Source organism: Neopsephotus bourkii, unplaced genomic scaffold, assembly GCF_033783945.1.
Source record: "Neopsephotus bourkii isolate Nb327-2 ecotype Australia unplaced genomic scaffold, CSIRO-AGI_Nbou_v1 NB_1638, whole genome shotgun sequence".
NCBI classification, from domain to species: domain Eukaryota; kingdom Metazoa; phylum Chordata; class Aves; order Psittaciformes; family Psittacidae; genus Neopsephotus; species Neopsephotus bourkii.
Window position 1 is genome coordinate 2195517 of NW_026902113.1, and position 24830 is coordinate 2220346.

At 39.4% G+C, this 24830-nt stretch overlaps 1 protein-coding gene across 2 annotated transcripts in view; it reads left to right on the top strand.

Moving 5' to 3' along the window:
* The first annotated feature begins 3029 nt into the window (after window positions 1–3029).
* ARHGAP42 (Rho GTPase activating protein 42) overlaps window positions 3030–24830 on the top strand; it is a 159923-nt gene continuing 138122 nt past the window's right edge. Inside the window, exon 1 of one of the 2 annotated variants that reach the window (XM_061374435.1) lies at window positions 3030–3572. In XM_061374435.1, coding sequence (XP_061230419.1) covers window positions 3419–3572 — 154 coding nt within the window. In that variant the 5' untranslated portion in view covers window positions 3030–3418. The remainder of the gene's footprint in view (window positions 3573–24830) is intronic. The other variant, XM_061374434.1, reaches the window with a different exon arrangement.

Sequence of the window (24830 nt, forward strand, 5' to 3'; positions counted from 1 at the left end):
CATAACATTGAAGAACTGCATGTGTAGCCATTTTTCCATTGTAAGAGTAGGGGACATGCACTGCAGTAAGTAGGACCATTACACACCTCTCCTTTCCTCTTCCCAGGCAATCTGGCTAGCAGGACTGTGATAAGAATATTCCCCAGGCACCCTTCAGAGTCAGACATGGGCTATTGATTGGAAATTATAGTTCAGTGTTTACTGATTTAAGATGAAGGAGAAATCTATAATTGACCTCATTAACATGTAAGATTTTAGGGTAAGTTTAGAACAATAAACATAAAGATGGATGAAATAGGACAAAGTTCCCCAGGGTTTAGAAAAAAAAAAAGAGCATCTAACTTTTCATTCATCTCTTCACAGCCAGTGGTAACATCAGGCTAACTCTTCTATTAGAGCCTTTCACCTACCTAGGTGTCTGAATGAGTTGCCATCCAGTATAGTTCACCCTCTTCCAGCATATTGTTGGTTTTCAAGAAACACAAAACACATACTAAAACTTATCTTTTCATGTAGATTTGGTTGTTAGTTAACCTCTCTGTGGGTGTGCCAAATCATTTATTTACCAGACCCTCCTCCAGATGCAGCAATAAGCTCACAGGTTAACTCTAAACCTTTTCTTCAACAGTGGAAGATAATGTAGGGTTGGGTGTACATCTGCTCACATATTGCTTTATGAAACAAAGATCATTGTTAACAGATCTATTTCCTTAAAAATGAAAGCTTTTTCTGAGAGAAGGGAATGGTGGTACATGTGAACTAGTCAGATTTTTAAATATTTGATACACTGTATGCTGGGCAATTCTCAGTTCATTTAAAAAAGACCGGATTATTCTGAAAAACATACAGAACTAGTTAATGTATAATGCTGAGTTATTTGTAGAGAGGATGTCAGGCTGGAGGTAAGTTCTTAGTAAATGTGGCTCAGTATACTACTACTATTGGTTTCATTAATTTTCCATTCACAATCCTGATACCAAAAGCAGTGATGTGGTTATGGAACTTCTGAAGATGAGAACATTATAGTTTATGAAATGAGTCATCCTGGTTATTACCAGAATAATTGTTCTGAACTAAAATGCTAAGTACATGGTTTTGGGTCCAACAAATATTTCTGCTCTAACTTTGGAATCTGATGGTTGAAAACAAACGAAAAGAAAGATCTGAGTGCCTCAGTGAAGCCACACAAATAATTTTGCCATGAAACAGACAAATACAACCTCACAAAGGTGTTAAGTGGCAGGTGGTAGCATGGCTGAATAAGGTCTTGCATGTAATTTCAGTAAACCACAATCAAGAAAGATAAAATCGAACTCAGAGAGATCTAGACAAGAACTATGAGAACGAGGAAGGAAATTAATGATTTATTTTATGACAAAAAGCTTTCATTTATGAAGCTGTCATACAGAAGGGCCAGAGATGTCATTATTGCATTCTAGAACCACATCAAAGAAAAAACATGATAAAGACAGAGAATATTTTCAGCTACAGATGACACTAAAGGAAGAACAAGTGTGCCTAAAATTAACTTGTGAATATATGTAGGCTGAAAATTACATTTTTAATAATCATAAAAATTCTATTTGGAACATCCTTCAGTAGTTCAACTGGCTTTTAAATGAGGTTTATTAGCTTATGAGTGAGATTACATGCTACTGCCTGAAAAAGCAAGGAAATAAACTTGTTAATGCAGCAGCCCTTTCCAGTCTTATTTTTTCTATTATTGGAAAAATAATTTGTCTCAGGCAACATGTTGATGAGCAGAGTTCTGTAAATTAAAAGACTCTTCAATGGATCTATTAATATCAACATTGACAGCTAGCTCTGACATTCTGTGGGCAGGAAGTGTCAGCCTTGTAAAACCAGAGAATTACTATTTTTCCACTTCAACAAATTCTGCAGGCCATATGGTTGGAAACTGCAGCCTCTTCTCTACTTTTCAGACACTCACAAAACTCTACTATGAATACAAAGCAGCAAGTTTTGATGAACGGTTTAAGAATTGTTAAGAGCACAAACAGAGTCAAGGAACACAATGCATGCAGCAGCTTTGAGCCTTTCCCCACTTGTACATTAAACTGTGTAAATATGGAGGCCATGAACGATTTGGCAGTAGCATGTACACAGTGCACAGAGAAACATCAACACCATCTTGAAAGCAATTTTTGGCAAGAAGTGGGCGATCCTGAAGCACAATTATTTTTATGACCAGCCTTGATGGTTGTTTCCAACGCTGTGATTGCTGACTTGAAGGTGTGTTTACAGACAGCTTTCCTCAAACCCAGTAGTACATTTGTATACATACTTGTGCACTGACACTCTGTGTCTGGAAAAAACCACACCAGATAAACACAGAGTCATCATCCCAAGTGCTTCTGTTTACTGAGACAAGCCCACTCACGTACTTGGAAACACACATCTTGGCTGTAGTAACCGGGCTTGCCGTTTCTTGACGCTCCTCATTAGGATGGATTTGGCCCTCACAGCAACCAGGTGCCACAGCAGAACATTGATGTCCCTGTATTTTGTACTTCCTTGGCTTCCACCTTCCTCTCTCCTCATCCTTTATACTTCAGTGCTTTCTGTTCTGGCTATCCCATTAGGAGATCCCTAACCTGCACACACCGGGCGGCGACCGCAGCCGTGCCGGGGTGTCCCGGAGGATCCCCTGGCGGCGCAGGCACGCTCCGGCTGGTTCCCCCCACCCCACCACCCGCTGCTCCTCCAGCTGTGGCAGGAGACACAAGGCAAAGGCGGGCTGCTCTCCTCCACATCGGCCTCTGGCATAAACCACTTCCAAGCACCGGTCTACGACACCCCTGAGGTGGAACTTCCTTCCCTTGCCTTCCTCTGGGTCTCGGAAAGCCCCATGCAACGGAGGAGGTGAGCGCTAGCCCCGACAGGGATCTGCAAAGCCCTGGCGTCACCCTAAACCCGGCGAGGCCGCAACGCACACAGCCACACAGCCGCGCAGCCGCTAGAAGGCAGAGTGCGGATGGGGGCGGTGGCGAACGAGGGGCGGGCACTGCCGAGGACGCGGCCCCGGCGTGCGAGTATGTCGGGCCGGGAGGAGGGCTTGCTCGGACTGGCCGGGGGAGGTTCACACTGAAGCTAGGGCTAGAGACAGAGGAAGAGGGAACGCTGCCGGAAGCGGCGGAGGCGCTGGGAGCCCGCGGACAGCATGTAGCTGGGTGACAGCGACTGGAGCGCTACGCATCCGCGGGCAGTCTGCCTCGGGTGCTGAGGAGCTGGTGCAGCGGGTCCGGAGCCTCTTCTGGGAGGCGGAGTGGGGAGCGGTAGCTGCGCCTCGTCTCTGCGCTTCCCCACTCTCCCCTCTGTCCCCGGCGCCGTCCCTCGGCGCGGCCCTCCCTCAGCCGCCCGCCCCTTCACCGCCGGCCGGGGGGCTGCGGCCGCTGCCATGGGGTTGCCCACGTTGGAATTCAGTGACTCCTACTTGGACAGCCCGGATTTCAGGGAGCGCCTGAAGTGTCACGAGATCGAGCTGGAGAGGACGAACAAGTTCATCAAGGAGCTGATTAAGGATGGCAGTCTCCTCATCGGAGCTCTGCGAAGTGAGTCCGGCGGCGGGCAGAAGGGGCTTCTTTTGTTTGAATGGGCGCCGGGAGCGGGCGGGCTCCCCTGCCGGCCGCCGCTGCGCAGCGCCTCGCACTTTCCCCGCCGCTTTGCCTTGCCTCGCCTCGCCTCGCCTGGCCTGCGGCGGGGCTGGGTGCGTTTCCCGGGGGAGCGGGGGCGGCGCGGGGCCCTACCCTGGCCGGCGGGACCGGCCGCGCCCGCCCCGACGGGGACAGCGGGGAGCGGGCAGGAGCCCAGCTTCGGCGTTGGGGGCTGGAAGTGGCCGTGGGGACTTGTTCTGGGACGTTGGCTGCTAATTGGATATCTTCAGATAATGAAGGTGGCTGTATAAATGGGCAAAGCAAGACACTCAAGTGAATTTATATGAACAGTTTATATCTCGCGCACACCTCACATCCTCCCCTCCCCCGTCTTCATGTAGTAAAGTAACTTCTATGTATTTTGAAAGGTTCTGAAAGAGAGATAAGTGTGAACAGCTCGTGCCCTTAAAGCTCTGTGAGTTGAGCACTGACAGCTTCCCGGGGTGTGAAAACGGCCCTCGTGCTTTGAAGACCATAAAGCGAAAACTAGGAATTGCCATGAGCATTGCTAGTCTCGGCTTGCCCTCCTGTTCTGTAACTCCTTGGCTACTGCTTGTCTTTAAGTCATTTCGTAGCTCTCTTGTTGGCCGGTCAGAACTTTCCTTCAGATAGAACAGAGAAGTAACTTCCAGCTTCTTGTGCTGCAACATGAGATGTTCAAGGAAAAGAATCACTTTAATCCTGAAGAGTATCAGCCACATTGACAGGGTGTGCTGCTTTTTGTAGGCTGAAGGGTAGCAAGTATTTCTCTGTGGACAGGGAACAGGTGTTGCTACAAGCTCATTAGCTCGTAAGAAACCGAACTGATGCTAACTGGGACTCTAAACCCAAAGTTTGTCTCTTTACCTGGGACAAGAGGTCGATATGTGAAGGTTTTGTTTGTCCAGAAGTAGAATATAACGTTAATTGTGCTTTTCATGCATCAACTGTAGGTGATTTAGAGCATTGTATTTACATAAAGCAGCTTCTGGCTTCTTGAGACTATTTTGGTAATAAGTGCATGTTTTTCTGGATTAATCTCAGGTTTAGTGAGTATATGGATACAAATCTAGCATCTTATATGAATTTGTATTAAATTCAATAAATTCCTGTATTCATGCCCACAGAATATGTGACGATAGAATACACAGAAAATGTGTGTATATGGCTAAAACCTTAATGGTGCATTTTTCTTTCCAGAGCAAATCAGTTTGTTTTTCAGTTGTACTTTGACTTTCTCTTTGCTAAAAAGCATTCTCCATAGAACAGGAAGTTTGAGCTTGTTTTAAGTAGTAAAAGTGTAAGTTATAAAACTTTACTATTGCAGACTGGTGCTATAAGACGGTGTATGCAAATAGTAATGACAGGTTTAGGATACTACTTGGATACTTTGTTGGCCTGGACTAGCACTGGAAATTGACTGGTTTTTGTTCCTGATCAAATAATAAACAAATACAACTTTCTTCAGAAGTTGTCAAAGACTGCTGTAGAAAATTGTCGTTCTTGAGAAATCATTTAGGAATTGATTCTGGAGTAATCCCATTATTTTCGTGAAGAATACTTGTGAGTTCTCGCTAGATTTAGACACTGTATCTACATGTTTTGCAATTCTCTTACTCTTCAAGGAGCAGAACTATTTCTATCTTAAGTAATGACTACTTAACTTGCAAGTTTTCCTGATTTTTAAACTTTTTAGTCAAATGTTTGACACAGTGCTTATTGAATTAAAATGCTGTGTGCATAGTGTATTTTAGCTTTAGGAAAATATGGTCTGATTTGGTGTACTAAGAAATATTTCTCCTTTTGTTCGTTTCAGATCCCTTAGTTTCTTGACCATACCTTTCACAGAAATACTGCCTTAGTTCCTGTGTTAGGACAACTAGGAAAATGTCTGTTTTTTTCTAAACTAAATAGAAATCCTGAATGTATGCTGTGAAGACTGGTGTAGATGCTGCAAGGATAGTGTACTTGTTATGGCAAGTAGCACTATTGTGTATTTCTTAAAGTAGAGAACTTCTGACTTGTTAAAGCACACTAGCTACTCCTACTCAGCTTTAAAATCAGTGGAGTGTAAAATACTTGTGCAAGGCTTTATTTTTTTCTTTAATTCTTTTAAATTGTCAATGAAAAATGTAATTGAACAGTGGAGTAAGTAGTCAATTACAGTGATGAACTCTTACGATTTGATCTTTGAATATATAATAACCTATGAGCTCCGAAGAGCAGCAGGCATTATTTACATGCTTTATCTCGTTAGGTGATCTAGGATTTTTCATTTACATATCACTTTGGAGGGTCAGTTCTTTTTGCGAGTGAAAAATCCGGGCTGTGCTGCAGAGCTTCAGTGGAAATGAGTTTTGGAACATGTCCTTCCTGACTATGTTTAGAGAAGAGACAGTGAAGCTGACTTAACACAGTTAGAAAATACTATAATCTTTGAAAGTTACATTTATTTAGTATCTCATATAATATATAATATGGGACTACAGTGCATGTTTTTTTTTCAGATGGAATTAAACTCCTGTATTACAGAAGTTACAAAATACATATTTGTGCATAATTTAGTATGTAAGAAGTTACTGTAAAAATGCAGTAACATCAGAACCTGATGAGATTCTACATAAGTTGAGTGTAGAACAAATACAATTAATTTAGTATACAAACATTTTGCATTTTAATTTGAGTGATCCCAAGAGAAGTTTGTATACTATTTTAACATGGTTCATTCTGAAGAGTGCTGCTTTCCAGAGTGTTTCCAGAGCTCTGATACTGTATTCCATGAACCAGTAGTTGACATTTTCCTTCTCCTTCTAAATACGTAAGACTCAGGGAGTACCTCAGAAAAGGGCAGGTTATATGGTCTAGTGTAGGCAAATGTTAACATTATATTTGTATGGCTGTTGTGCCAACTTCAGCCTTGTCCTGCAATTAGTATTTGCACTGAGAGACTACATTTTTGTTTTGAAATTAACTGAGGTACTAAATACACTACTAACTCTTGAAAGGCTTAAGCTTATGCATATAATGGGTGTTCCTGTTATATTAAAAAGTTAACTTTTGACAGAGGTTTAACTCTCTGTGTAGCCACAATTAAATAGCAGCACATAGTTTTCTTTAGTGCACCTGGAGGGGAGGATTCCTTTCTTGTTAACTTACGAATTGGAAAAAAAAAACCCAACAAACTTTTTAGAAAAAATGATCTCCTATTGCAACTGGCCATCTTGATTATTAGGTAACTGTTGATTCGATAACTTTTTTTGGCACCTAATTTAATAGCTCTTTCCGATGCATATTTAGAATGCATATGCTTAAATGCTTCATGTAGTGAGATCCATCTGTAGCTGGATGTTGAAACTGGAATTTTTTCTTCTCATTGATTCCAGCTTCTTTTCAATTAAAACATCAAGTTTGTTGTACTTTTTACCAGTAGTGTACTTTGTAATTTCTTTGTAGTTGCATTGTTAAAACTCAATCTATTCTAGGGCATTGTCATATACATTATATAGGAAATTTCATTATAGAATTGCTTACATGCTTTTGATTTCCATAATAGGCCTACTGTTCTGCTAGAGTCAATGAATATTGTATTAAACAATCCCCAAAAGTAACATGCATCTTCTACAGGTGATCTCATGGCTTATTGCTGTGCAAATCCCGTCAGTCTTCCCCTCTGATTTTTGAGGCCTTCTTGCTTCATCTAAGTCCTGTTTTAGCATCAAGCTTGTGTATTCAGAGATGGGAACTATGTGAATTTTGGTTTAAATGGTTCAAAGTTCAGTGGATTTGCACCTGTTTTAAGTAATGCTGTACTTTTTAAGGTGTTCTAATATGATGCAAAAAGTAATGCAAAGCTGTAGTGTAATATAAGATTTAACAAATATCTTTAGGAATTTTTATTTAGTAGCAGTCATTAGTAGTTTTATTTTACTACTTAAATGCATGGAGAAACAGAGAAACAGGCTCAAAATGGAAATGCCGTCTTTTGTGAGGGGAGGGTCTGAGGGGATGTTTTTTACCAGGGTTTTATAGGAATTCCATACAGAAAGATTATCTTGAAACTGTTTTGGCATATAGTTTTCAAGCATAACTTTTCTGTGTCAAAAACCTAGTTATAATGGGACAGTGATGAACCTGCCTATGTGCATGGAAATCCTGGGGGGGGGGGGGAGGCGGGGGTTGTAGCTGGCTGGAGGAAAAAAAAGCCTGCAAAAGAACCTATGATCTTGTTATCTCTCTTGGGAATCTTTTTTCTGTGTACCCCACCCTCCTTGTATTTTTCCAAAGAAATGCATTTTCCCAGATATCTTGGCTTCACATTATTTTCATGAGCTTATATCTTTACAATGCCTTTTCCAGATTCTGACTGGAGCAGGACTGAGTTCTTTGAATAATAACCACCAACGTTTGATAGCAGTCATTCTCTTCTATTAATACAGATTCTGAGTAAAACAACTGATTCGTCATGTTCTTCATGTGATACTATGATGTCAAACATGGAATGATAAAAGGATAGCTTACTAGTGGGAATTTCAGAAATAACTCATATTGCCTTTGAAAATTTATTACTTTTGAGTCTTTTTAGTCATAAAATACAAAAATGCATAACTTAACCTTTCATGTTAGGATTGGGTGAGAGGCAGGGTGCTACAACATGTTAGTTTCTTAGTCTCTAAAATCTGTGATTCTATTACCAAATGGAAAAAAGGTTTTTCACTAAAAGGAAGTTGAACCCTAGTAATTTGCTTTAATGTTTTGAAGTCATCTGCTTCCTCACTGTTCTGTTACTTCTGATAGGCATTTGCGCTGTCCTGCTCAGCTTCTGCTGATGTCTGAATCATCTATGGATTATGGATGTACCTTTTAAAAGCAATTCAGCAGGGTTCAGCCTTTCACGCAGGTACCAACAATAAGCTGGTTCTTGTCCAGAGAAGGAGCTTAATTGCTTCCTCTAGTATTTAAAGCAGCTGTAGACTGTATCATATTATCTTTAGCCAAACATGTATGGGGAAAAAAAATAGTAGTATGTAGTGGGCTGTTACAGAGTGGACTATTTTCTGTCCATCATGTGATGTTCCATTTTGAACCAAGAATCCCTGCAAGTGAATTCCCATGCTGTCAGTAACAACAGCATATTACTGTTTCATTAACAAAGTCCTTGGATGACTCAACATGGGTGTTCTTGTGCCTTAGTATTTAAGCAGGTATTCTTTAAAGAAGTTTTGTAATTGGGTTGTATCAGGTTACCAGTGGGGTGGGTTCAAGTTTCAAATGACATATGAAATGATGTCTCTGCTTTAAAAATGTTGTACGATTTTTAAAATCAGGATTTTAAAACTCTTAAACTGATTTCTGAAAAGGTCAGATTTGATCTGTTCCTTAATGGGCCAGTTGGCTTGTAGTCTACTATGTGCTTCATTTATTATGAATAAGATAAATGAATTCTATTAATAAAAGACCAGCTGCTTCATGAATATTGTCTTTACTACAATGGAAAATATGATGCTGCAGTCACTGAAGTTGTACTGATCTCTTGGGTTTTTGTGGGCAGAAGTGCTACAGCAATTTGCAGTTTCCTGTAATAGTAAATAATTTTGTCGTCTGAAAAATCCAGAGGACAATACAGTCCTTTCTACTGAATGATATGTAAAGCAGTTCTATGTCTTTGCCTTCCTATTTTTCCCGTAGTCTCACAATGGTAATTAGAAATAAATTTGGGATATAGGAGAATTGTGTATCATGAATTTCCTGTGTTAAATTCAATCTCATGCTAACATTACATTATGTAATCCCTACTTGTCAAACTCTATTTAAAAAAGGCTTTATCCTTTTAAGCTTTATCCTGTTTCAGCTAGAAGGCTATTCTAGAACCTTGTTACTCTGAGGGTTGAGTAACTCATTAAAAATAAATTCAATCTGGAATTAAAACTTGTTTATGCTCATTTTCCTTTCACTCAACATTTCTGTACTGTTGTTTACTTGGATTTGCTTGAGGAGTAATCATGCCCTTTGCTAGACTGAACAAGCTGTTCTCATACTCTCTCTTAAGTGCTTCTCTGGTTTCTTTCTATCTCTTTCTAAGCAGTTTTGAATTTGCTTTTAAGCGTTTAGGAGATTAGAAGTAAAAGTGAAGGAAACAGAAGTAGTATAACAACATTCAAGAGTGATCTTTGCATATCATATTCTGTGAGAACATCAATCATTAAAGGAAATCAGTATTTATGATCGTCTTCTGACTATGTGTTGCTATGGATTCTGCAAGATTATGATTAGAAGTGAAAAAGTCCTGGGATGTTATAAGCAGTAGCAGTGAAGTAAATATCAAACTGTAAAATAGCTTGACCTTCCTCCATGTTAATATGAGATTGAAGTACTGTTGGGCAGTAATCTAACCTCTCATTGGCACCCTGTGAAGTGCAAATTACTTTTCTTAGAAAGATAATATATTTCACAGCACATTATGAACTCTAGGCTATGTTAAAGTCTAGTTTTTCAAATCAGTTGGAAGTTAAAATTTAAATCAGTTCTGTGTCCTGAATTGTGCAAACTTGTATTTCACGGAACAGCAAAAGCTTAAACAAAATGTTGATGCACTGGTGCTGGTGTTTTGCTTGGTGTAATTCAGGCATGGGAAAATAGGATGGAACTTCCATATGTCTTCAGCAATCTTACCTTCTTTTAGCTTAATATTGAAAGCAGGATACAAGGTACTACAATGCCTAGGTCATATAGTTGGCTTTGCTGTTGATATTATTTGGTATTTCACAGGTTGCTTAAAGAAGAGAGGTTTGCATATCAGATAGACATTGTAGTGTCTGTTTGCAGATGTAGTCTTGTTCACTGAAAGATCGTATGTTAATGAAAGCAGGTATCAGCAACAGGATTATTTTTCTTTCATAAAGAGCCTTTAAGTCAAATGAACATAATGAAAAATAAACCAGGTAATAAGAAGAAGACTCTCTTTCTTTTGCCAAGAAAGTTCCTTGAGGTTCCTTCCAACCTGGTATACTATGATTCTGTGATTTGATCCTATAGAATTACAAGGACTAATAAGTCTTTTATTTTAATTATTTTTATTTTAATTATTCTTTGCCTTTTTGTCTTTTAAGGAAACATTGTTTTCTTCCTTTGGTTTCCTGTACGGGAGGATGACTCAAACATATTTACCCCTTGCTTTTTTATTTTCACTCTTACCCTCCATTTCATAGGCGAGAGTCAGTAATTAAACTGCCACTGTAGCTTGGTATCATGCTTTACTGGTGACTAGTTGATTAGATCTGTTGTGGTTTTGTGTTTAGGTGTTTGTTTTATTTTTGGTGTTTGTTTTGTTTGGTTGTTTTTTGTTGGTTTTTTGTTGGTTTTTTTTTTTTTTTGGTCGATTTTTTGACATGTATAAGAAATATCCACTGATCTGATAAGGTTCACCTTTGATAAATGTGTTGCCTTTTACCCTATTTTCTGTCAGATTCTAAGATTGTATTTGTTCTTTCCTTCAAACAGTGTTCTAAATAATTGCTTGATTTTGAGGTCAACCTAGTGGAGCATTTGTTTCAGATCAGTGTCTTTGTTTCTTAAATATAGGCATATATTTGATGTGTTACTAGAGGAGACTGCTTGGTTCCATCAGTTTAAAAATCCTGGATACCAAGTCTTGTGTTTTCATGTGTTTCAGTTTTAGTGTTAAATTGTATCTGTCCTAACCCCTGTTTAGGTTTATGGAGCTCTTTTTTTTCTTATTATCTGTGTAACAGAGAGATAATTTTAAATTTTTAATGTACTCATTCATATGAATTTCTCCTGCTGTTCTCACGTTGGTAGCATTGTTGAAAATTGAGGTTAAATATTAATTTTAGTTGGGATCCCACTTTAATCTTATGCTGTGTCTGAGTCATCTTTACTGTGCGTTGGCCTTCTTAGAGTAGTGTTGCCTTTTGGCTTTTATAGTTAAAAAAGCTATTTCTCCTTACTCTCTAAATTCTACTTTGGTTTGGCTTTGACTGCATGAAATGATAGCTGTAAGAGTGCCAGAGCACCATATTAGTAGCTGACTTAGCTCTTGTGCTGTTGGAGTTCCACTAGTTTCTGGTGCCAAATCTGGTTACCTTAACTGCTTAAGATCCAACAATATGCAGGTGTAGTTGAATACTGATTCCATTCTCCATCATCTTCTCTCTGCCCTCCTCATCTCTAGTCCATGATTCCCTGCTTGCATCTCTGTATCATTTCAGTCAACCCCTATGTTGTTGTCTTTTGTGCAGTTTGTGCAACACATACTGCACCTTGGCAGTTTCTAAGTGTACAGTCACATCTGTATGTCACATCTGTTCAGGTTCCCTTAATTACTTTTCTGAACTGTGGAACTCTTACAGGTTTCTTTCCTTCTGTTAGTCTTCTGTTTGATTTTAAACTGAATGAGCGTACGATTACTTCAGTAAATTTGTCAGACAGGATTTTGTCAAGTTACCTGTTCATGAAACTTGCTTACCATGGTCTAGGCCAGTCCCTCACTAAACAAGCCCATGTAGAAAGCAAGTCTTACGGTGTGTCAGGTGAACTGGAATGTGAATTTGCCTTTTCACCCTTCTATTTGAGAACTGTGGACATCAGTATTGTCTACTGGATGTCACACTAATTGTGCAGTAATCTTGAATTCTTGTATCTCCTGTTCTAGCACCTTTGTCTTTCTGTGAAGAGTGGTTGAGCTGTCCAGTAGTTCTCCCAGAGTTCCTGACCAAAGGAGGTTACTGGAAAGCATCTATCTGACACAGCATTTTGCTGTAGTTTTAAGCCAGCACTATTGCTAAACAAAGAAAAAAACCTTCAGAGCCTGTCCCTTCCTTTTTTCCACCTCTTTCTATCCTGTAAGTGGTATTAGCATTGCTGTTTGCTCAGCTGTATACTGGATCAGGAAGCTAAACTAACTGCAAATATTTGCTGAATAATTTTCCATGTGTTCCAGTTTCCTGATTTGGTTTGTTATAGAGTTGTGGAAGTGCTCCTCCTGAACAGAGCACTGGGGAACCTGGGAATGGAAGTGACTGTAGAAGCTGGTGAATAGGAGAATGAATAGGGACAGGACATTAAACTGTTGTTGGATGGCAGCTGCAGCTTAACACACCAAACTGTGGCTGAAGTTAATGTACGAGTTTCCAGTGAGTCAAGTTGCATTTTTGTTCTGTAATAGTCTTATTGTTTGGGAACCAGAGAGGTGACTTCTGAGGGGTTCTCTTGTGTTGGGTGGACCTTGGCTGGCTGTCAGGTGCCCACCCAGCCACTCTCACACTGACACTCCTCAGCACCACAAAGGAGAAAATGGGATGAAAAGCTTGTGAGTTGAGATAAGGAAAGGGATGTTACTTCCCAATTAGCATTGTGGGAAAAAGAGACTAGATTGGAGAAATTTATGTAATTTACTGCCAATTAATAACACGGTAGAATAATGAGAAGTGAAAACACAACTAAAACCACCTTTCCCCACCCCTTCTTCCTTCTTAACGCTTCTACCTCCTCCTCTTGAGCAGTGTAGGAGGATGGGAAATGGGGGTTGTAGTCAGTCCATAACACTTTGTCTCTGCTTCTCCTTCCTCTTCATTTTCTTCTGCTGCTCCAGCATGGGGCCCTTCCCACTTGGTACAGTCCTTCACTAGATGATTCAGCCTGGGTCATTTCCATAGGGTACGGTCCTTAAGGAGCATAGTGCTTCAGTGTGGGTTCCCCATATGCCACAGCCCCTGCCAGTAAACCTGTGCATGTTTTTCTCCTTAGTCTGCAGATCCTGCCTGTAGCCTGCTCCTGCATGGGCTTTCTAAAGGCTGCAGCTCCCTTGAGGGCATTGCAGGGTCCTCCATGAGCTGCGGTGTGGATGTCTGCTCCATCATAGTCCTTCACAGTCTGCAGGTAGACAGCTGTTTCCCCATGGTCTTCTCCATGGGCTTACAGGGGCACCTCTGCTCCGGTGCCTGGAGCACCTACTCCCCTCCTCCTTGGGTCTTGACATCTGTACTGCTCTACTATTTTCTCACTCCTCTCTCCCAGCTGCTGCACAGTGGTTTTTAACCTTTCTTAAATGTGCTGTCACAGAGGTGCCACCAGATTCAGTGATAAGCTCAGCTTTGAGTAGAAGCAGATCTTACTTGGAGCTTGCTGGAGTGATCTGTGTCAGACATGTGGGCAGCTCCTGGTGTCTTCTCAGCCCTTCTTCTTTCACTACCAAAATCTTGCTAGGTAAACCCAGTACAGCTTTTCTCCAAGTACTTCTAGTATTTCTGTCTTTGAAAGGGACACTTTGTTTTCTCTTCTAACTAGCAGCTACCATCCAGGCAATTTGGTGACTGTTGGAGAATTGTTTTGTTGTTGTTGATGGGAAGAAGTGAATTTATGAAAGGAAAGGAATGGGAGAATGAGTTATTTAGAAGTTCCTAAGGCTTGTAACTTGTTTGTAATCTTAGATGAGGTGAGCACTCAGCTGACCTGTTTACTCTTCTATTAAGGATATAATTTGTTATGATGACCTTGTCCTGCTTTCTGCGGAAAATACCAAGGCAAGAACGTGGTTGCTTCTAGAAAATTATCAAACATAAAAATAGTCTTCACTTGTTTTCCTCAAGTTCTCACCCTTGCTCCTGTCTCACTGACATGCAAAGAGAACAGAGACTCTTGGTATAACAACTGATACATAGGGTAGAGTTTCATGGTAAAGACATTTTCGAGTCAGCTGAGTTCTCTGATTGCTGACTGAAGTGCAGAAGGAGGGGCAACCGGATGAATGTTAAGATTTTTTTTTTTTCCTGCTGTTTGATTCATTTCAAGAGGTGGCTGAATGTTAGTGTAAACATACGTGGATCAGTTCTTTAAAGCTGCAGTTCTTAGAAGTGCAGGTCATATTTAAATGAAGACCACACAGATTTACAGTGTTATGGTAGTGTGTGTTGGTGTTCAGCATCCTTCCTAAATTACCTAGATGCAATCAAGGCCATAGGAGCAGTGCAACTGTGCGGTTCAGAAGGTTTACAGTTCACTTGAAGTCCATTCTTTGTGTCTTTTGACCCTTTTCTGTCCTACCTTTTGTCCTACAAATGACAAGGAAAAGTGGAGAGAGGAGGCAAGTACTCAGCTTCCTTGGGATGCATGATTTGTATAAACTGTTACTTTAAATTCACTAACATTGTAAAGGGGTGATTATTTTCACGCTAAGGCTAAAATGATTTACGAGTTGTAGGAAGCACATAGGAGGAACTTGCAGCTTTGGAAAAGATTGCTCTGAGGTTATCCATTTGAAAGAAAAGTTCCGGTTTTGAACCTTTTCTTGTCTAATGCTACCACTAGCATTAAAACAAGTTGTATACTGATACTTGAAGGAAAAATTGAAATACACTTCCTTGCCCCTCTTATGAGGGACTAGTTAACCTGCATACACAGGGAAGCTAGAGAAGTATGGAGGTTATCTTCTGGGAGATTTTGGAATAGGTAAGACTTGAGCTTTACTTTTGGACAGGTGAAGTCCCCTTATTCTGGGGAAAAGCAGAAATTGTAAGAACATTTGAGAAACTACTACAGCTAAAACCAACACGTATGTGTAAAAATGCGTGCGTTCGTTCTTAAGTATTATATATTTGTCTTAGGCAGAAAGTGTTTTAGCATAGACAAGAATGTTCTAATTGCTCCTCAATAAAAATATATTTGGTTTATAATAAAGATTTTAGCCTGTTCTGTGTACCTAGAGATGCTTTTGTGAATCTTGTGTCCTGGTATGTGTTATTCACACAAAAGGCTTATTAATAGCTGTTAGTCAGGGCTTTCAAGAGTTGAGGTTTGGCATTTCACAGTATCTTCTGGGTTGGATTCTCCATTTGAGTTGGGCTTGGAGAAGCCAGATGGAGCAGACCAGGCAGAGGTCCAGTAGTTCAAAACAGGCCTGAGGGAAAGAATTTCTACTTTCCGCTGATAACAGTTCCAGTTTAACAGGTCTTGATTTAAGCCACAACAGAATATGTGGGTTTAAAATAATCTTTGGGAATAATTTTTGCTTAAAAATACACCTGTACTTTTACTGAAACATAATATGGCTAGTATTACTCTCCCTTCCCCCCCTTCTTTATCTTTTCACCTTCCAGTTTCAGCATAGTATTGTTCAAGCCTGCTGGTAAAACCTAGCACAAAATAGTGCAGTTCTGTAAGCATCATGAATGCCTAAGGAGATGTTTTCTGATTCATGAATCTCCACCTACGAAATACTAACTGGGTATGGTACAGAGTGTATATTAGGGTATGTCACCTTTATTTCCTGAATTGTTGATGTAATTCGGTACAATTGAATGAAAGTACTTCAGTTTTACAAGATAGTTTCTCCTTGTCAAATGCCAGTGCTTTGCTCTAGTTTTTAGAGGAAATTCTCTTGCTGCGGCTTCTTTTTTTTAAAAAAAAAGTATGGTGAGACTTCTGTGTTGGAAAATGTTATTTTCTTTCTTGAGAGTTGAAAATAACATTGTTAGAATCACAGCAAATGTCCCTTTTTGTTGCCCTTGCATAATCTGTTCAGGGACATTTTCAACAAGTTAGAAATAATGAATGTGTCATGCCTACAGGGCAGTTAACACTGTGAAAGGAGGAGGTTGGTGGAGGAGGCAGATGTGTACATTTCATAAGCTGAACATGGGCTTGCAGACTGAGAGATGCCAGGAATGTATGATCTCTGCAAATATAAGTTGAAAGTTTTTATGGATATTGTATTTGTTGCATTTATGGGTGTTGAGTCTGACCCTGCTACTTGTTTTCAGGAGAATGCTGAAAAATAGTGAAAGGCTGGAGATGGCCCTTTGAACATATGAAGAAAATACGAAAATGCTCAAGCTCCTTGGAAACCACAAGCACCATAAAACATATGTTTTTTGCAGTTGCTTAATCCAAAGAGAAAATTAAAAGTTGTGAGGGGAGCCTCAATCCATCTCACTCTCACCAGTTTGATGCCTGTGGCAGCAAGAGATGCCCTGACCATTAAGACGAATCATAGATCAGCAGAGAAGAGCAGCACAAATGATTTCCAACTACTTCAGCCAGTAAGTTGGCTTTGTCTGGGGCCCAACTTACTTGCCTCTACGCAAAGTCGCGTAGCATGGGGTGTAAGCAAGAGGAATTAGAGACTTGAGCACACCTGTAGGGCTATGATCTTATTGTCGTCTCAGAGATATGATGGGATGGCTTCTGTGACTGGAGTGTTGGCATGGAAGGGTACAGGCTGTTCCGGGAGGACAGACAGGGAAATGAGGACGGGGTTACCCTTAATGTCTAACCAGCTGGAGTGCACGGAACTCTGCCTAGGAATGGAAAAGTAGTTGACTCTGACCTTATGGGTCAGTGAGGGTGACGGAACACTGGAACAGGCTGCCCAGGGAGGTTGTGGAATCTCCTTCTTTGGAGACATTCAAAACCCGCCTGGACACGTTCCTGTGTAACCTTATCTAGGTGTTCCTGCTCCGGCAGGGGGATTGGACTAGATGATCTTTTGAGGTCCCTTCCAATCTCTAACATACTGTGATACTGTGATACTGTGAGAGCAGGGACAGGTGATGTTATAGTGGGGGTCTGCTACAGGCCACCCAACCAGGAAGACGGAGTAGATGAGGTCTTCTGGCCCTTTGTAGACAGAATATACATATGTATGTGCAGCTTTGAAATGTGGGAAGAATACATCCTAAAGACATGCTATGGTTTAATGTTCGTCATGTTTTAAAATTCTTCAAACTGATGCCTCAGTTCTTTCTGCTACTGTCTTTTGGTGTTGTGATTGTGATTTGAAATTGAGGCTTTATGCTATAATAGCCATCTTGAGGGAGTGTTTTTGGTGTGTGATTTTTGGTGTTGTGTGTTGTGTTCTGTTTTGTTTCCCCCTGGTTTTGGTCTTTTGTTTTTTCCCCTGTTCTATTCTTTTCCCTATATTAGTTTTGAATGCTAGACTGGATGGCTTTTCAGTGTTTACACATGCATACAAATATACACTGAAACAAAACTAAACAGTTGAGGATGGTAATACTACCTTTATTTCTATATATACAGACACTAAATAAATATGTTCAGTTCGAGCTGCTGTGCTACAGGTATGTAAAGATAGCAAACTTCACGTTTTTGAAAAATCTTTAATGTTAGGAAAGTGGGATTACAAGCTTGTCTTTGTTAGCCTGTTGAGAAATAGATTGTCTGAAGTACTTCAAACATCTTTGAATTCTCATAGTTCTTGTATCTACGTTGCTTTGTCATCTACTACCATCACTTGTTTTATTGGAAAATAGATAAACTGATGTAAAAACAAAGAAGCGTGTCTCCAAGCAAATTCCTGTAGGCATAGATGTAGGGCTTGGTAATAGGCTTACTGAAGTTTTCTCACAAATAACAGTCAGTGTGGTTGGCTTTTTGCTGTGTGAGCTTAGAGCTGCTGCATCTTCACACTCTTTTGGGAGCCTAAGGTCAAATGAGAAATCCAAAAGATTTCATTTTATGAAGAGGGATGTAGACACAGCAGTACATTTCCTGTTTACATAGCCAAATCTTCGTTGTATGCTGAGAGATTTCTGGATACACTCATGCAGGATTTTTGAGTCTGCACTTAAAGCTGTAACTTCTGCTGCTTGGCACCTGTATGACACAACTCATTTCCTGTGGAGAAGGAAGCTGAGAGGATGTTCATCTAAATCTTGCCACCTTTTGTTCATCCTCAGGTTGCAGTATTGAAGCCAAAGGTGTTAAGGCCATGTTTAATCCATTAGTTTAACATTTCTTTGTTCAAGTTCCATTGTGAAGTGAAACATACAAATTTTTTGACAGGTCAGGCGCAAGTTTGTCATTCCTTCCCTCCCCCCATACTCCGAGAGAGTAAACTCAACATACAAATTCACAGGATCCGCTCAGTTCCTTCGTTTCCATACAAACTGAAGAACTTCTGGGTTTTATATTCTTGTACAACATTGATAACTGCACATAATACTGCTTTTTCTGTTTAGTGCCTTCTCTATGAGGTTAAAATACAGCAGATTAAAAATGTGAGTATTCTTATTTACATTGTCACAGCACAGCAATGATGTGATTGTTTGTTTTGTTGATTCAGTTCTTTTACTGTTGTCTCCTAATGCAACATATCCTAATCTCCCTGGGAGTGGTAATCATCTTAAATTAACAAAAATAATGTTGCGAATCACATCTTTTTTACACCAGTTTTCTGACAGTTTTCAAGTCATTTGTCAGTAAAATACACTTATGCTAACTGTCACAATTCCTTTTGTCACTGGCACTCCAGAGTCTCTATGATTTGTCTTCTGTGAGAAGCTGCAGTTTTAAATACACCTTGAGACTTTAAGAGTGTTTTACAATAAAAACTCACATTCATGCCTACTTTTGTCACTTGTCTTAAAGAGTCACTATGAAGCACGGAGTACTGGGTTGCTGGATGAAGCATCAATCTTGCAGTGTTTTCTTGAAGGTTTAATGCACCCAAAGGAATTTCATAATATTTTGAGAAACGCTTCTCTTGTCCCTTTGTAAATCGAAATGACACTTAAACAGTGACATATTTGTACAAATGGAGTGAAATACATGACAGTGATACTATTTTTACAAGCGTGCGCTGGTGGATTGGGGGTCAGTGCTTTAGTGGCTTGATGGTGGTGGTTTTTACAAGTTTGTTGGTGGTTTTTTTTCTTGTTTTTAAGCATGTTAAGTGACTCATCTTTTTTAAATTTATTTTGTTATTATTCCCCTTTGTGGGGTATGCAGGAGGGGCTGAGTGCAGTGAATAGGGACAGGACTATGAGATTCTGTACCAGTGGCAGTTTGAGTTTCTATGTATCAAATCCCACGCCTGGATTCTTGGCAGGTACAAAGATTAGACCAGTTGAATGCTCAACCCTGCTTTCCTTCTGTCTTAGTTGTTCCACAGTAAAGTAAAGCCTGTGATTTTGGGGCATTTATCTTTTTTAGCTTCTGCCCATCTTTGTAAAGGTAGTAATTTTGCGTGCCCTGTCTTTTACTGTACATATGCAGGTGTTGAGTAATTTAAGCAGCAATTATGTATAATAGGAAATATAACTTCCACCTCAGTTTCTGTGTATGGCTTTAGTTTTAAATAAGGAAACATTATTATCTGTAAATGTGTTAAATACTTTTTTTCATCAAGTTTGAAATTGATTTGGGTACTTCAGGAAAGGCTTTTTTTTTTTTAGTGTAGGACAGCTTAGAAAGTAATTTTTTAATAGAATAGCATAGGAACTCAGCATCTTTTTTTTTTTTTAACAGGTTATTCAGATAAGACTTATCATGGCAGTAGAACTTGTCATACTCCTGTATCTTGTCATACTGCTGTATGTCTTGCTGTCTAACAGAAGTTTTATCATACTGTTTTATTAGACTTTATTACAAGTATGTTGTTCTTATTCATTTCAATGTAAGGATTGTATTTGTGCCTTGCTGAGAAATCTTGGAGGAGGGATTTATTGTGGTTTTACTATTTGAGGGATCCACAGCTACTATATGAAATTTGGTCTTTCCACAAGCTAGTTTCTGCTTCTAAAAGAATGTCAACTATATGGAAAGTTGATGCTTTTCCCTGTTGGTTTGTTGGGGGTTTTTGGTGTTGATTTTTTTTTCTCCTTTTTTTTTTTTTTTCTGTAAAAGGGAAAATTTTAAAGTGAGAAGAATCAACAGCCTTTTTATTTCTGCAAAACCTGATTGTTTCCCTGTGAATCAAATGAATGCAGTTTAATAATTAAGTCCTATTATTATTGAAATACAAGTACTGCAGTCTTAGTAGAGCCATGCACCTTGCCTTCAGACAAAAATAGAATAAAACTGACCAGCTGGTGACATGCAGAGGTACTTAGCTTCTAAAACAAGTCAGATGAGGAGAACCTCTAAATTGTGGTAGCCTTCCGCTGAAGTTCCCCAAAGTGTCTGCAAATAACCCATTTTCAGAAATGGCTTTATCTAACCTGAGCTTGAATCCAGGTGTCCTGTTGGGCTCCACAGCAGACTGTAATAGCAAGCAGAGGGGTTCACAGTTTAAGTGTGCATGGTTCACCTTTGTGGAATCCCTGCTGCTTGGTTATTTTATCTGATGATGGCAGTTTTTGTTTTATGAGAAGCAGTAACTGTTGCCTATGTGTCTGTGTGCATTGCTTGTCCTATTCGTGTGGGGTTGTATTTCCCTTTTTCTTTTTTTTTTTTTCTGTTAAAGACCCTTTTCTTTCTTCCTTGTAGGTTTTGTTCCCCAGCTACTCTGAGAAGTTCTATTCTAGTTAGCTTCTTCTTTTAAATAATCAATGAATCAAAGCTGTCCCTGTGGTTGTCCTTTGTCAACCTTCTTTGTGCTGCCTTCATGGTAACTGTTCCATTTCTGAGATGGATTGCAGGAGTATTAAAGGTATATTCAAGGTGTGAATGCATTAAAGAATGCATCAAAGAATGCTCTTTTTGGCTTTGTGCTTGATTTCTCTACTAAGCCTTAATGGTTTTGACTGTGCTGATTATTGAGTTGGCATTCTGAAAGAACTGCCTACAGTGATTCCAAGATCTTTCTGAAGTATTAAAGCAAATGTAAATCTCATCAATATGTGGATGTAATGAGTTTTTTCTACGCGCATTAATGTCTGCTGCTTACATTCAATTTTCCTTCTCCTTCTTACTTCCCTGACATTGAAGGTTGTGACATCCTTCTGCTTTTCAAGAGAGGAAAAAACGAAAGCTGATTATAAGTAGCTATATCAGCAGCAAAATATGTTACTCAGTATTAACAGCCTTTTCCAAATCTGATCTCCAGATTTTCTGATGGCTCTGATAAGGCTCTTTTGAGATCCAGAAAGGAATGAAGTGGCATGAAAGTGAAGTGTCAGTAGTGATAATATAGAAAATCTACTAAAGTCTGGTTCCGCTGTAAGAAGCTGCAGCTGAGTTCAGTACTGTTGCTTCCTTTTTCTCCACTGGCAGTTGCGAGACCAGTTTGGTAGGTCTATCCTGTGAGATTCCAGATCACTGAATATTTTACTGGCTTAAAGCCAATATCCTCATGTGTTTCTTTCAAAATGATTACTCTCAGCAGGAATATGCGCTTCTCTGAGTTCAGTACTTGGCAGAACTGAAGCTTTAAGAGACTTCATCTCTTCCCTCCCTGCAGCTTTACTACTGCCCTGCCTTGATTCTTAAATGAAAGGATTTGTTTGGATTTTAAAATATCATGAGGATTATTTAGGTTGCTAATGAAATTATCAGGAGTATGGAAGAGCAAGAGCTAAAAGCTTTGGAATTCTCACTAGAATGATTTTTTTCAGAAATATCTATCTCAACTCAAAAAGCTGTTGTGCAAGCACTCCTTGCCCATGTCAGGGAATAGTGTTCATTAATGTCTTAGTCTGGGCTTGACTGGTTCTGATATTGAGGGATTGTTTTTTTTTGGTTTTGACGAGGAATAGAAACAATAGAAACCAATTCCAACTTCTGAAATATTTTAAAGGAAGTTATATGTTATCTTTTTGAAGCTGTTGTCAGGCATCTTTTGTGCTGAATGGGAGTGTGAGAGCCCTAGACAGCCACCTTTCACTTGTAATTCTGTACTATTCATCAAAATGCTATATTGAAACAAATAACCCTAAAAACTATTTTTGAGGTTTTTGGACTCTTATTAAAAAAATAATAGCCCATAGACAGGAAGCATTTCCTTCTCCTTCCCTCCGCAGTTCCTTAATAAAGCTTGAGAGTGTCTTGGTAGCTGTCTGCAAATGCTTGAAAAGATAATATGAAGGAAGAATTGATTTTGGAGTCATTACTATGTGTTGTCTGAGGGATCTTCCTGTTTCCAGTTCATAGAATCAGGACCATAGAATGGTTTGTGTTGGAAGAGACCTCAAAGATCATTTATTTCCAACCTGCCTGCCATAGATGGTTCACAATTCTGATGATTTTTGTTTTTTTTTTTTTTTATTAAACTGAATGCTGCAGAAGGGGCAGTCTACTCTGTAAATTCTGCATTCAAATGAGGTCAATAAAAATGGTTACTGTGAATAGCCATTGTTCAGTCGGGTAGCTTTTTGGTAAGATGATCATAGCATGGAAAACTAATATTGTCCCCCTTGTGTACTGGGGAGTTTTGGACTAACACTGTGTTTTCCAGAAGTTGCAGAGAGAAACTTAGTGCTGGTGCTAACATCAAAAGTGGAGAAGTATTTGAAAAGGTGGTGTTGTAGGGGTTCAGGAAGGGAAAAAACTCAACATAAATACAAAATTATATTGTCAAAATGTGCTGTCATAGTGCATACAGATTCCTGCAATGCTTAATTAAGTGAACAAATGCTGATTTTTAAAGGCCAGGGAGTAAACAAATTTTCTGTGTAGCACAATTTAATGCAGACTGTAACTGTGTCTCTATTGTCTATGAGTTTGTTTCAGCAGTCTTCATTTCTACTGTTTATTAGTGCTAGGTCTGTTCTGTTACTGTACAGTTCTTACTGAAAGAAAAAACCAGCATCTTGTATTTTTCAGGTTATCTTTTGTTACCTTGAATACTGTCTGTGTTTCATAGCCTTCTGCATTTAATTTTAAAATAACTTGTGTCAGTGGTAAGTTTTATCAGGAAGAGTTCGACCAGGCCCTGCTGCAGTCATGCAGGTGATAATGATAAGGAAATATTCAGGTAAATGTGCTGTTTTAGACTAGTGTGCAGTAAAGGTACCCTTACTGAATTTTTCTTGCAATGATCAGTTACACATCCACTTGAATGTTACCAGAGTTTCAACCTGTAAGCCTTAAGAAGGCAAAATTCTGTCAAGCCTGTATGCTTTGCTTCCCTATGGAGAGATGATGAAGAACAGAATCTGACTATTACACCCAGAAACATGTTCTGTTTTTTCATTCAGTAGTACAAACCCATGAACTTTAAAATAATTTTGTTAGGTATATCTTGGGAAGCTGTATACCACCTAGCAAAGTGGGCAGCTGTGTAGGCAGTCGGTCAGCCGCTAAAATGCAGTTCAAGAAGACTGTTTAAGCTGAAAACTTCACTATATTTTGCTGCTAAGGCAGAACTTTTAAGGGTTGTTGGCTTTTGTTTTTGTTTGAGGGAAGAGAAGTGTAAGTTTTCATGTTAGAAATAGGAGGAGGAAGGAATGAAGGAAAAAAGAAAGGGCGACCTTGGTGTTAGTGAGAATCTGGCACTGTAAGTCCTAGCTTTTATTTGATTGAGCTGGTGCTCCTTTTCTTAGTAACTGTGTATGTAGCTTGGTGGCCTCCAAAACCAGTAGGAAAATAATGCTCAATGAGGCTATTTATGTCAAACTTCATATTTGTTCTCTCACCCATATTATTAGTGATTGCTGCTTCCCAGGCTAATTTTGAGCACAGCCTTTACCCAGTTTATAATTAGTATTCCACAGTGATCTTTCTTTATTTTCTCTTGCAGCCATTGTGAAAATTGACAGCAGAACACACAAGATGATTTTAGATATTTAGCTTGAGGGTATGATATAAAAGTTAAACGTATTAGCTCTTTGGCTGCTAAGTAAGGAATGTGATCAGCTTCCACTGAGGTAGCTTTGATTTTATCAGTGCTCTGTTTTTTTTCTGTGCAAAGTGGGTCCTAGGAGTATTGTTTTGTATTGAAAGGTTCTTGTAAAAGGATTTAGCAAGCCTGCCTTCATGAGTAATTGGTTTGGTAAGAGATATTATGATACATTGTATGTTTATGGAGCTAGAGAATCACAGTCCTTAATAGGTGAGCTATTATAACAGTCAGCAGGAGCCATTATGGTCTCTCTTTTGACAATGAGTAGATTGGAGGTCTGGAATTCAGAAACAACCAAATAGAATTGACTTATTTAGACAAAATACATATTGCTTTGCACATAATGGAATACCTAAAACCATCTGCTTATTGGATGCTGTAATTTTAAATGAAAGAATTTAAAATAATTAAAAAATAACTGATGTGTGCTGTGTTTTGCTCCTCTTGCAGATGATATTTTAGTGTGTTCTGTTTATTTATGTAAGGGAAGCTCACATAAATGTTTTGGGAAGTTTTACTTGGCTATTTGTGCAGTTTCTCTGAGTAGTTCAAAGGTAATGGGCTGTTTGTTGATTCATATTTTCTTATGTGTTCAACTGGAGATGCAGCAGGATTACAGTCAATATACATTGAGTTCTGAAAGGACC